Source organism: Eleginops maclovinus, chromosome 20 (genome assembly GCF_036324505.1).
Source record: "Eleginops maclovinus isolate JMC-PN-2008 ecotype Puerto Natales chromosome 20, JC_Emac_rtc_rv5, whole genome shotgun sequence".
NCBI lineage: Eukaryota > Metazoa > Chordata > Actinopteri > Perciformes > Eleginopidae > Eleginops > Eleginops maclovinus.
Genome location: NC_086368.1, coordinates 9708376 through 9720564, shown reverse-complemented (window position 1 = coordinate 9720564; position 12189 = coordinate 9708376). Strand labels below are relative to the sequence as shown.

At 38.1% G+C, this 12189-nt stretch overlaps 1 protein-coding gene across 1 annotated transcript; it reads right to left on the bottom strand.

Annotated features, from left to right (window-relative positions):
- Positions 1-2200: 2200 nt before the first annotated feature.
- Positions 2201-9869, bottom strand: LOC134883304 (immunoglobulin-like and fibronectin type III domain-containing protein 1). Its single transcript, XM_063911613.1, has 20 exons — positions 9740-9869; positions 8923-9056; positions 8691-8790; positions 8423-8468; positions 8140-8323; positions 7918-8031; positions 7631-7793; positions 7203-7475; positions 6674-7040; positions 6409-6535; positions 6178-6319; positions 5770-6063; positions 5078-5257; positions 4813-4941; positions 4418-4726; positions 4241-4326; positions 3932-4124; positions 3251-3547; positions 2658-2984; positions 2201-2573 (listed from the first exon to the last, which is right to left on the bottom strand). The coding sequence occupies exons 1-20, from the start codon at positions 9867-9869 to the stop codon at positions 2569-2571; spliced, it is 3600 nt and encodes a 1199-aa protein (XP_063767683.1). The 3' UTR covers positions 2201-2568.
- Positions 9870-12189: the final 2320 nt, after the last annotated feature.

The window sequence follows — 12189 nt, the reverse complement described above, 5'->3', positions numbered from 1 at the left end:
TTCGGATTCCCGCTGGAGTCTGTGTTGCTGCCACTTTAAACCACAACCAGTCTTAGTGGTCTTCGAAATAACAAAGCTATGCTCTGTTTGAGCACGATTTTGTGTGTGTCAATATTTCAAGCAGTGTAATAAAAGTGGGTGATGTGTGGCCCCGGAACCATGACTGTTTCTCAGGCATGGGAAGCTGATACGAGATGCTTGATGTTCTGGAAGGCATTTACTGCACAAGGTCACTGAAGTTAGAAGCTTTGAATTCTTCCCTGCAACACAATTACAAAACAACCTCACATTACACAACACAACACTATGCAACTTGGACAAAGATAACCCCATACCTTGTTGGCAACTTCCCCCCCCCTTTTTTTTCCACAAAGTGAACTGCATCAACCTCATTTATTATCGTATTGAATCTACACTATAATTGCTGAAATCTTTTCGGCCAAGTGGTGAAAAGTGTCTACAGTATTCATTGTTTTATGATGTCAAAGAAAACAGATGTCTTAAATGTGTTGGATTTAAGGAAACCACATTTTTTCTCCGTGCTAAATATTATTGGTATGTAGTAAAACACTTTTAAATGTCAAAGCCTACTACAATAAACCCCCAGTAAAGAGTTATGTCTTATAGACCAGGATGCCATCTGGCCACTGACAATATGTGGGTGCCCTACGACTTAATGCAGAAAGATGCACAGTTGTTTGCATGCTTGAACTTAGGCATGCCCATGACATTTTTGTCATTTATGACTTTCCATGATAGAAGTGCAATAGCCTTTTAAAGTGTTGCAAACAAATGCTCACAGTAAAAGAGACATTTAAAGCCATTGGACAGTTGGCCAACTAGAAGCAGTGCTTGTGAAGTTACAAAATGGAAAAGGACAATAAATGCCTCACATTATGCCAGGGTTACTGTATATGGTAAACTGGATGTATTTCCAACACTCAACATACCGAGTCAAATACTGGCTTAGTAAAGCATGCTAAACCACTTGATAAATGTGTCGATGAGAACATCTAGAATGACATATACATGTCTAATATAATGGAACTGGCTAATTTTATAGTTGTGATGTTTTTTGGGGGAGCATTTAGTGCTACCAAATGATGAATGATTGAATTGTACCTTAAGGCAACAATAAATACAGAGACAATGCCAGGTCCTGAGCCTGTAAATAGACATTTTGGAGCTCAGACATTGTAACCACGGTTTGTTGTGTGGATTTTGTTTGGAAACACTAGATGTTTAACTTTATCCATGGTACATGTAATCAGACTTTTTGAATGGATTGCCATCATGATGTTCACATTTTTGTTCTTATACCTCGATGTCAGCAACGGGTCGTCCTTCAGTCTCCTCCCATTCTTGTAAAGCTCGATATCTCAGGAACGGTTTTCAAATAAGCCACTTGGACTGCTAGAAATTTGTGTGGTCAAATGTCAGTGTTACCTCACAAAAAAAAATGTGGGTCCATAAAACATTTGCTTTAAAAGTTATGACCATTTCTGTAATAAGATCAAATAAGATGTATTTTATTGATCCCAAATGAGGACATTTATTTGTTGCAGCAGCATAAAAAACAAGGCATTGCAAATACTTAGAATTAAAAGGGTAGATATAAAGTAAAATATAAACGAAAAAAAACGAGTGGATACATGTATTAGATGATGACATTTTGGTGCATCTCCCGACAGTTGGCACAAGGGAGTAATTGTATTGTAATGTCTTTTCAACAATATATATATATATATATATATATATATTGTCACAACATTTGCATACATTAATTTTGCCCTGAGGGTGAATCCTGATGTCTTTGTGAAATGTGTCAGCAATACATTGAATTACAATTTTGCGCAGACAGTAATTTTTCATCCAGTGTCATTATTAGTTCAAGTTTTTAATTTTGTATTCACGTCTGCATATGAACATTGTCAATTGAGTGTTGGTATGATGACATTAGCATTTAGCTTAAAGCACTGCAGTGCCTATATACAGTCTCGCAGAGTCACTAAAGTGCTTCTGGACTCTTAGTCTCGTTATATAGCAAGTAAAAAATGATGAAACAAATTAGGCTCACTAGGTAAACAGGAAGCATTTATTTACATTTTGGCAATATGATTAATGATTCGAACAGACAAAAACTCAGTCAAAGCCATACCTCTCATACCGTCAATTTTCCAAAATGTTTTTACTTCAGAGAAGCCAGCATAGTTTCTGTCTTAGCAGAGAAAACAAACTCCAATCGCAGCTTAGCGTAAAATAGGTCAATGAATAAACATGTTTAGATGCAAGATAAGCATATAATTACTGTTGAATCTCTGATGTCTCTTGTCAGAGTTCTCTTTGCATCCAGTAAATAAATCAGGTCAAATTTGCACTCAAATACAAGAAGATCTAGTATGAATTATTTGATGTAATTCTTTGCTCTACTTCTCCAATGTTTGTTCAAACACATTAATACAGTCATTCACAGAAAAAGGTTTTTATAAATTGGCAAATCCTTTACTGATGATTCCATTAATTCAAATGAAACAGGCATCTTCAGAAGATCAAGCCCATTGCATCACTCTAATCTGAAAAAAGAAGGAGGAATTGTTAAAACATATAGCCCGAGCAGTAAAATGGAAATTCAACGCATATATTTGAATGTGTTTTACCTGTAACAACAAGTTCGGTTGAACAGTCCACTCTGCCCATTGAGTTTTCTGCAGTGACCTTGTATTCCCCACTGTCCTTGGGCCCAACTTTGAGTATCACCATGGAGCAGACCCCACATGTGTTGGTGATGTAGTAGTTAGTGTTGGTGTTCAGGCTGATGTTATCTCTGTACCAGGTAATATAGGGTCGGGGGTTCCCTGTCACTGCACAACTCATGTAGCACTCGTAGCTCTCTGGACTGTTATGCTTTCTAAGCGGGACAGAGAACGAGGGAGGCATCTCGAAGCTGCACGTTTTAGAGGCAGGAAGGTTGAAAGAAAATGCTTCTGGAATAATAAAAGAGAAGCAAAGAGCAGTTAACAAGGTGTAACGCATAATGATGGAAACACTTTCCAATGTCAAATTCTGCATTCCTGCAAATCCTTACATTCGAAAAGCTAAACCAGCAAATGTTTGGCAATTTGTTTTATGAATGACTGAAACAGTTAAGCAGTTTTGTTGCTATTTGATTTTGGGTTGATTAACTAATTGATTAAGGAACTATTCTTCACAGTTTTACACCAAATTCTTCATCACTTTTGGTAAAACCTGCCTTTTGTTTTCTTCACTTCCCAGAATGGTGACTCAGAGGGTTCGGAAAGACCCATGTCATTCTTGGTATAGACCCTGAACTTGTACTGCGTTCCTGGCATGATGTTGATGATGGTGTACTTGTTATTGAAGAGATGGTCTGCTACAGTTTGCCAAGTACGCTTCACAGAATCCCGCTTGGTGATCATGTAGTGCAGCCTGTCGTCTTTCTTTTCATCTGGAGAGGGACCCCAGCAGACTGTCACTGTTCCCGACACGTTCTCTTCCAGCTCCACGGGACCCGGGGGCTTGGGGTCATCTAGAAACAGGTAAGAATGATTATGATTGTGATTATGATAATGATTATGATAATGATTATGATTATTATTATTATTATTATTATTATTATTATTATTATTATTATATTATTATTATTATTATTATATGTCCTACTATTGTTGCTTTCTTTAAACGTACCCCATGCACCCCTTTAGTGCAAAGTGTATACAAAGGTCAAAGCCTTTGTTTCAGGCATCTTTTCAGAATTTACAAGGGTCCGACTTTATTTTAAACATAATATTTGCTCCCTAACATTATCTTAATAAAAATATTTTTTAAACTTCCTCCAAAAATCTGTAAGCCGCCGATGCTCATTGCACTTTTATTTATTGCACATTAGTTAAACTTTTTTTTTTTATTGTACCTGTGACTCTTATCTCAACACTTGAGGTCTCCTGACCAACAAGGTTCTTCACAATGATTGTGTAGATCCCAGTGTCATGGCGCTCTGATGAGGGGATCATTAACTGCGAGGAAGTGTCTGTTTTGCTCAGTGTCACATTTTTGCCGACAGGAAGGCCATCCTTTAGCCATTTGACAGTCGGTACTGGAGAGGCCTGCAAAAATCAGCAGGTATATAGCTTAGATACAGGGTTTTACTTTTTTGTAGAGCATAAGTCAAGTGTCAAATTTGCATGATTTATACTCTGCTGTACTGTAAAATATACTGTACCAGAAAGTTGAAGTTCAGTCGAGCAGAGTTTCCAGCTTTCATTACAATGAAGGTCTTTATTTTTTTGTCAGTGAATTGAGGTCTCACTGTGAAAATGTGAAATACGGGAATAGCGATTATTCTTTTTTATATTGTCATTGTTTTACTTCAAACTGTGCACAAATTCCACCGACTCACCTGGAGGGGGCATTGCAATGATGTAGTTGTCCAACTCTTGAGGCTCACCGTCTCCACCCTCATTGGTGGCTACAACTCTCACCCAGTACATAGCCATAGACTTCAGACCAATAATAGTAAAGGAGGTAATAATAATAGGATTGGAGTTACAGCGACTCCATTCTGGGTTTTCTGCTGGTCTGAGCTCCACAAAGTATCCTGTGGCCTCATCTTTGACTCCTTCCTCCTCCGTGGGTTTGATCCAGCCCAGTGATAAGGTGGTGTATGTGGAGTCTGTCACCTTCAGGTCAATGACCTGACCAGGAGGCTCTGAAAGTGTCAACATTAAGGCATTAAAACTTGAGGAAAGAGCCTTGGATAAAATCACAATTTAGCTCTATCAGTCTATTACTTACCTTTTGGATCTCTTGCATACACAAATTCTGATGGTGCACTTGCCTCTCCGGCACCAGAAATGTTGATAGCTGATACACGGAACTCATACTCAATGCCTTCAACAACATCCTTACATGCATGCGTTCTCCCTGTTGGTGTGACAGAAAGTATGGATAAGACTATAACATTTAGAAAATAACAATCTGCTGATTCACATTCATAGAACATGGGGATTTAAGCTGTAAACAAGAGCATTACATTGGGAACACCGTCAACAAGCCTTACCTCTAATGGGCTGATCGGTTGGATGGACAAAGCTCCACAGATTACTACCCTTCTTGCGTTTCTCAATGTTGTATCCCAAAATGTCGGTTCCTCCGGTATTGGTGGGTGAAGACCAAACAAGATTGATACAGTCTTTGAAAGCACTTTCAATTTTAGGTATAGAAGGAGGTCCAGGGTAAGCTTAAAGAGTGAGGGAATAAAACAAATTGCCTTTGTATCGGCTACTGGTTTCAGAACACTGTAAATACATTTTGGTCTGCATGTAGGAAGACTTACCTTTCGTCCCTGCCTGGATGTCATCGGTCTCCATCAGTTCACTGATGCCTTGATCATTTTCTGCCCTGATGTGGTAGCAGTACTTTCTGCCATGATCCACATCAGTATCTCTGTATTTAGGCTCGGGTCCAATCTTGCCTAATTTCTTCCTGCTGTTACGGCCAATTTGCTGGCGCTCCAGGATGTAGTCAGTGATAAGAGAACCTCCGTTATCTTTGGGATTCTTCCATTTGATTTCAATGCAAGTAGCATTACTTTCAATGATATCCACAGGGCCCATGGGTGGTGTTGGTCTATCTGTAGTGAGATAAAAGAATAAAACACAACAACACTCATATCCACGTCTGATATTATGTTAACAACCATCAAACAAATGCTGAAGATCCAGTTCTCAACATGCATCAGAAAGACCTTACCTAGAACCAGAAGCTGCGTGATTGCCTCAGTCGTCCCACATTCATTTTTTATCTTAATCTTAATTTCTCCTGAGATTTTACGTGGGCACTTGGTAAGCACCAGGCGGCTATTTGTTGAAGAGATCTCAATTCTGGTATGGCTTTCCTCAAACAGCTCTTCTCCCTCGTTGTACCACTGGATCTTCATGGGTTCACGGCCAACAAAGGAGAGCTTGAAAGATGCTTCTTTCCCAGTTTTGATTACAACAGGTTTCATAAATTCAGTTAGGTCACCAGGGTTGATTCTTGGAGGATCTAGAAGAAGAAAACCCATCTATTTTAATGGAGATGTTAAAGCTGAAAATGATATTGAGTCCTTACAACGGCTGCTTTATTTGGAGTTCCTCCGATTCATTTTGATTACCATACCTTCAACACAAAGTGAAGCTTCTGTTTTACGACCGTCTGCTTCACAGCGGTACTTTCCAGCATCATCTTCTTTGCAGTTTTTGATAACTAGTTTGCGGAAATGCCCATCTTTAACAATACAGATATCTTCTGATGCTGTTATCTGAAATCCACACACAGACACACCCATGTGTAGACCAATTAAATACGAGGGTTATAGTGTTAGCTATTCCTTTATAAACTTTTCCTCACCTCTTTCCCATCTTTGTACCAGACTCCGTCACACTCTTCACTGCTCAGCTTGCAGACCAGCTCTGCGTCCGTACCGATGATAGCTGTTACATCTGACATTCCGGCAGTGAAATATACCCCTGGATCTAAATGGAAATACGAGTTAAAACTTGGAACAGAAAAATATATACAACAAAGCAGTACTTGGAATTTAATAGGTTTGTCCTATTGCTTACCAATTACTGTGTCGGGGACAAGTGGGCCTGTTCTCACTCTCTTTCTTTTCTCTTGAGTAGGCTCCCCTTCCTCCTCTTCTTCATATTCAGCGGGAGCCTCTCCTTCCTTTTTGGGCTCAGCTGATTTAGCTGGTTTTTCCACAATTTCGCCCTCTTCTTCCACCTCAACAGTGGTTGCTTCTCCTATATCTGCTTTCACTTCCTTAGCATTGACCTTTGCTTCCGCTCTTGCTCTCTCTTCGGGCTCTGCTTTCTCAGCTGCAGCTCTGGCAGCGGCTTCAGCTGCTGCTGCTGCTGCTGCTGCTGCTGCTGCTGCTGCTGCTGCTGCTGCTGCTTCTGCCCTTGCCCTTGCAATCAGCTCTTCTCTCTCTTGCATTAGCTTAGCCTGTTGCTCCTCTGCAATCTTCAAAAGGTCGGCTCCACCACCACCTGCTCGGGTTGTTTTGCGAACTTTCTTCTTCCCTTTTGTGGCTGGATCATTGTCAGCTAATAAAAAAAAGTACCAGGCAATTAATGCTTTATGGGACATTTTCCATATTTGTAAATTTTTCTAAAAAGATAAAATATGTTAAAAAGTACCTTCAACTATAAGCCATGCACTACAGGATTTAAGTCCAGTCACAGCAGCATAGATTCCTTTGTCCAAAAGCAGGCAGTCCTTTACCACCAATGAGTGAATCAGCATGTCCTCTGACACAAGAATGTCAAATTTTTCCCCTTGCTCTAATGCAATATTCTTTCCCATCCAATTGATCCTTTTCATTGGTTGGGATACGACACACTGAAACATAGCATCCTCTCTTTCCTCTGCTTTCACGTCTTCTATCTTAACCAAGAAGTCCACAGGCGGGGCTAGACAAAAACAAAATGATTATTAGCATAACATATTTTTAATTTCCTGTCACAGGACAACTCAAGTACCTATCATGCCTTTTTTCGACAGTTTTATTACCATTGTTTACTATAACTGTAAGCATGTACATAGCTCATTTGGTGAATCGTCTTACGTTTGAATTCAGTCGAGAAGATCTTAATTCCATCCACTTCCACTTGGTATAATCCTGCATCGTCTGGGTCAACACCATTAATGCTAAACACATACTTCTTTCCCACTTGCTTCAGTCCATGCTTTACCTCTGTGTCGACTTCAAAAGGTACCATAATGCCGTCCTGTAAGCAGTCATAAACTTTTAAGCAGTATGTTATGTTTTAGAATTTGAAATACGACATGCAGTGCTTTTAAATGTTTTAACCATTGACAAAAACAGTACATATTTAAAACTAAACATCTCACCTTAAATAAGAAGATTTTGCTAGTAGGGTCTTTAAGAGACATTTCAAGTTCAAACTCTGCACCACCACCCGGCTTCAGTTCGATGGGCTTTAGGTTACATAGCCTTTCAACCACCTGTTGTTATTAGGAGGAAAAGAACACTAAAGGTTTTAGAGTTTGTACTACAGCATGTGAGGTTACAAAGGTTGTTTATTTTGAAATGTGGATGAAGATAAGACATACCTTTGATTGCTCTTCCTCCCTTTCCATCTTCTTTTCACTTAGTTTCTTTAATATCCCACGGAAATCAGTGACACCGTAACGAGCATAGATGGACTCATAATCTTTCTTATCTGCACTCAACAACAGTTCCCAAAACTTGTCATCGATTTCGGGTTTTTTATCTTCTTTTGAGTCCATGTCGACCCTACAAAAAGATAGTCAAATATTATAACAAATGTATGTGGCTTGGAAAAAAAATGCATGCTGTCCTGCATTTTTTCCCATTCTTAAATATACTCCTTACCTAGTTTTTAAGGCCTTTTTGAAGTCTTCGGGTGTCTCTCTGACAGCTACAAAAAAAAAAAAAAAAACTATGAATACAACTCTATTTTAACAAGTAACTGTATTATCACAGACCAAAGGTAAGATGTGTACCTGTCCTTGATTCTTGCATGGCTCTGGCCTTCTTAAAGCCAACTGTAATGGAAAAGTAAAGGGAAGTGAATTTAATTGATTTTTATAATTACATTTGATGAAATATATAATGGAAAAAGAGTATGAAAGTAACTGACCCTCAATAATATTGAGCGTAACTGTAACTAACGCTTTTCCATATTCATTTGCGGCACAACACTTGTAGGTGTCAGCTTGGTCCGACGAGACACCGGGCATCTAACAATCAATAAATGATGATCAGTATTTTCACTTAAAGTATAAGGACAGATTATTGATCATTCCAATGTTTTCATTGCTCTGCTTACACTTTTTCACTACCATTTTTCATGACATGTTCAAGGATCTCACCTGCAGTTGATATTCTCCGGAGCCTTCGTCAATGACTTTATACCTTTCTTCATCAATTTCCCCATTATTTCTCATCCAGGTCACAGTTGGTGCTGGGGTGCCAACAACAATTGCTTTGAAGAATGCCAATTTTCCTATAGAATTGGCAACAAGAAGAGAAAGAGATATTCAGCCTTTTCAGACTATTTACAAGCACAAAAAACTTATATAACACACTACATGAAATGGAAAACCACCAAAAAGCATAAAGGGCCCCTTTTAGCAAATCAGATCAGACGCTGACAACAAAAGCAATAGCTTGTATCTCCACATATTTCTCAAGGAACCACTCGTAATCCTATAGCACTTCCTGGCGCTGTATGAAAATAAACACATGAGTTTATTTAAAGAGAATTAGGAGTGATGCAACAACTGCTTGCTAATCGCCAACGATTGGCGGCAACATTATCATGGGCCTTGTGTGACATGAGCAGAGGAAGTGATCGTTTTCAAGGCATTAGCAGCACCATATGCAATATAACAGTGAAGATGTATATTTTTAGACACTGTTCCATCATCCTTAAAGCAGTTGTGGACCATGTCTATCACTGAGTAACAGGAACACAAACACAATTAGGTGGTCCTTTTATTTGGCCCATGATGTATCTAGATACACTGTGCTAAAAGTTTGGGTGCACTCACTCCTGTAGTTAGAGCTGGTTACTTGTGTTCAGATGATAAAAGAAACCTGTTAATGCCTGGTCTGAACAGGGCCTGAGAAAATCACTAAGACACTAGGTTGCACTTGTGAGTATAGGGTTTGAGTATCGAAACTTACCTTCTTGAATAGTTAGAGCAATGGGTTTCCGGGTGAAATCTGGGGTGCTCATGCCCTCAGGTATTTCTTCCACATGCTGGGTGATCATAACTCCAGCCACCCTTGACTTCACTTTTATTCTCACTGTCATAAAAGGATACATTGCATCATTTACAAAAGTATGAAGAACTCGTGAGTGCAGCTTTGATTTGAGTTCATATCATGTTTTGGAAAAGATTGTTCGCATATTTTATTTTTTGGCAGTTATTTGCATTCGATGGCTGATACTACTTACCCTGCCCTGGAGCTGTCGGCTCCTCCTCCTTAGTTTTACGTATTTTAAACATCTTGATTTTCACAACAGCCTCCCTGTTGATTCAAAACATCACAATTTGCCTTTAAAACTCTGTACTTAATAAGGCAACATGTTTATATCTTCACTTTGATGGTTGCTTGGGTTGTATAACAGGGTAACCTTTTTCGTTTCTCATTGCTGACAGTTCCTACAGTTTCAATGTAGTCTGGATCTGTTAGTTCGGCTTGACCACTGTTAGCAAGCATAAAATTCCCCATCTGTCTCTGATGCAGTTAATCTCATCCAGATGGTCTGAATCTGTAATGAGTGTCACTTATCATTGTTTAACTAGTGGCTTAAGGCAGTATGCTGGCTTTTACAACAAGATGTTGATGCATTTTAATTAAAGCCTTTCCTCTGAGAGACAGTAAAGATGTAGTGAGAAACAATTTATTTCTCCATCTTATTAAAAAAAGGTTTAGGCCAGATGATATTAGGGCGTGTGCTAGTTTGTGCTACATCAGTGTTAAGCTATGTGAGATCTATATCTTATATGGTGTGCAGATACCTGAGTTAGAAACCATATCTGTGCTATAAATGAAAGGATTCCCATGATCAAAACATACTTAACATTCTGTTTGTAGATTCCTGCAAGAGGGCTTGCCTAATTTTGCAGGCAGTAGGTCACATAGCTCATAAACCATCCATCATGACTAAGTAAGTGACGCAAGTGGCTGACTGCAAATGTAACATTAGTCATAATCATCTTGGTTTTTAAGTAATGACTTAAATGACATAATCATAGTTGTCTTCCATAATTAAAAAATGACATATTTTCCTTTATTTGTCAATAAAGCATCATGTTGTTCTGACAATTTTACAATTTAATTTTAATCTATTATCACCTTAATAATTTTAATCAATTCATAATGAATTTCCCCAAAGTGTCCTATTACTCATGTGACTGACTTCGTAGCCAAAATGTTGTCTTAAATATATTAGCTGAACATCTGCTGAGCAATATGATGTAATAAAAATTGGCATCATAATTTGAGACTGACAACATGTTAATTTAAAGTAAAATAATGTATTTAGCATGTAAAGTACTCTTACTTTGCTCATATCAAAATTGTATTTGGGAGGAAGGATTTTAATCAGATCAGATACAAAACATATCACTTATTTACGTATTCTAAGTTTAAATCTCATTAAACTAATCACATCAGTCTTTTGTTGTTGAATCACATTTTATAAGAACTTAAACAACTAAAGCTAATTTAAAAAAAAGAGTTGATGACGTTTTTGCATATTGAGCAGTTGTTAACACTTGCTGCAGGGAAACTATTTTTGTCTGGGAGAGAAAATAGCTGTGACAAGCGTGGGAACTGATTTATGAATAACCTGTCACATCTATGTCCTAAATCTCAACATTTAGATGCCTTTAATGACTGATCGTAAACTTGAACTTTTTCTTATTTGGGATAAAAATAACATAACATATAGAAAAATATATATAATATCAAGCCTGACAATGTACCCATTGAATGTTTCAGGAGAAAGTGTAAGACCAAATGTTGTATGATTACAAACACATATGTATGTTTCTATAGTTTGACTCAGTTTATGCTAGTCTAATTGTGATATTTCTCCAATATTTACCTGTTTGTATTATCCATCATCAAGCTTAGTAAATAATAACAAGAAAATGAATCCTAAATAACATTAACACAGCTCATCATGTTGGTTCCTATATTTAGCATCACTGAAGTTATTTCAAATACTGTCAGCATTCAACACAAATTCTTGCTTTGCCTTTAAATAGTGATATCTCATTACCAATTATTCTTAAGGATCATGATATATACATATATATATATATATATGCAAACTAGTGTCCGATTAGCGCACAACACATACTCATTAACATAAATTGGTACATTTCCAAAATAACAAAGCAACACTTTCATGAAATATCCAATGATATTTGGGCATTTCCCAATAATTAGTAAATGAACTTACCTTTTTCAAGTGAACTGCTCTGTATGTTGCCGGCCACGTTCCAGCTGATTCTTGAGTGTGGGCTCTTAGGCAATAAAGTCGTCTACAGACACTGAGAGCAACCTAACCCACTGTGGCCCCCGGGTATAAGTTTACTGTTATGCACGTTGGCCCTAAC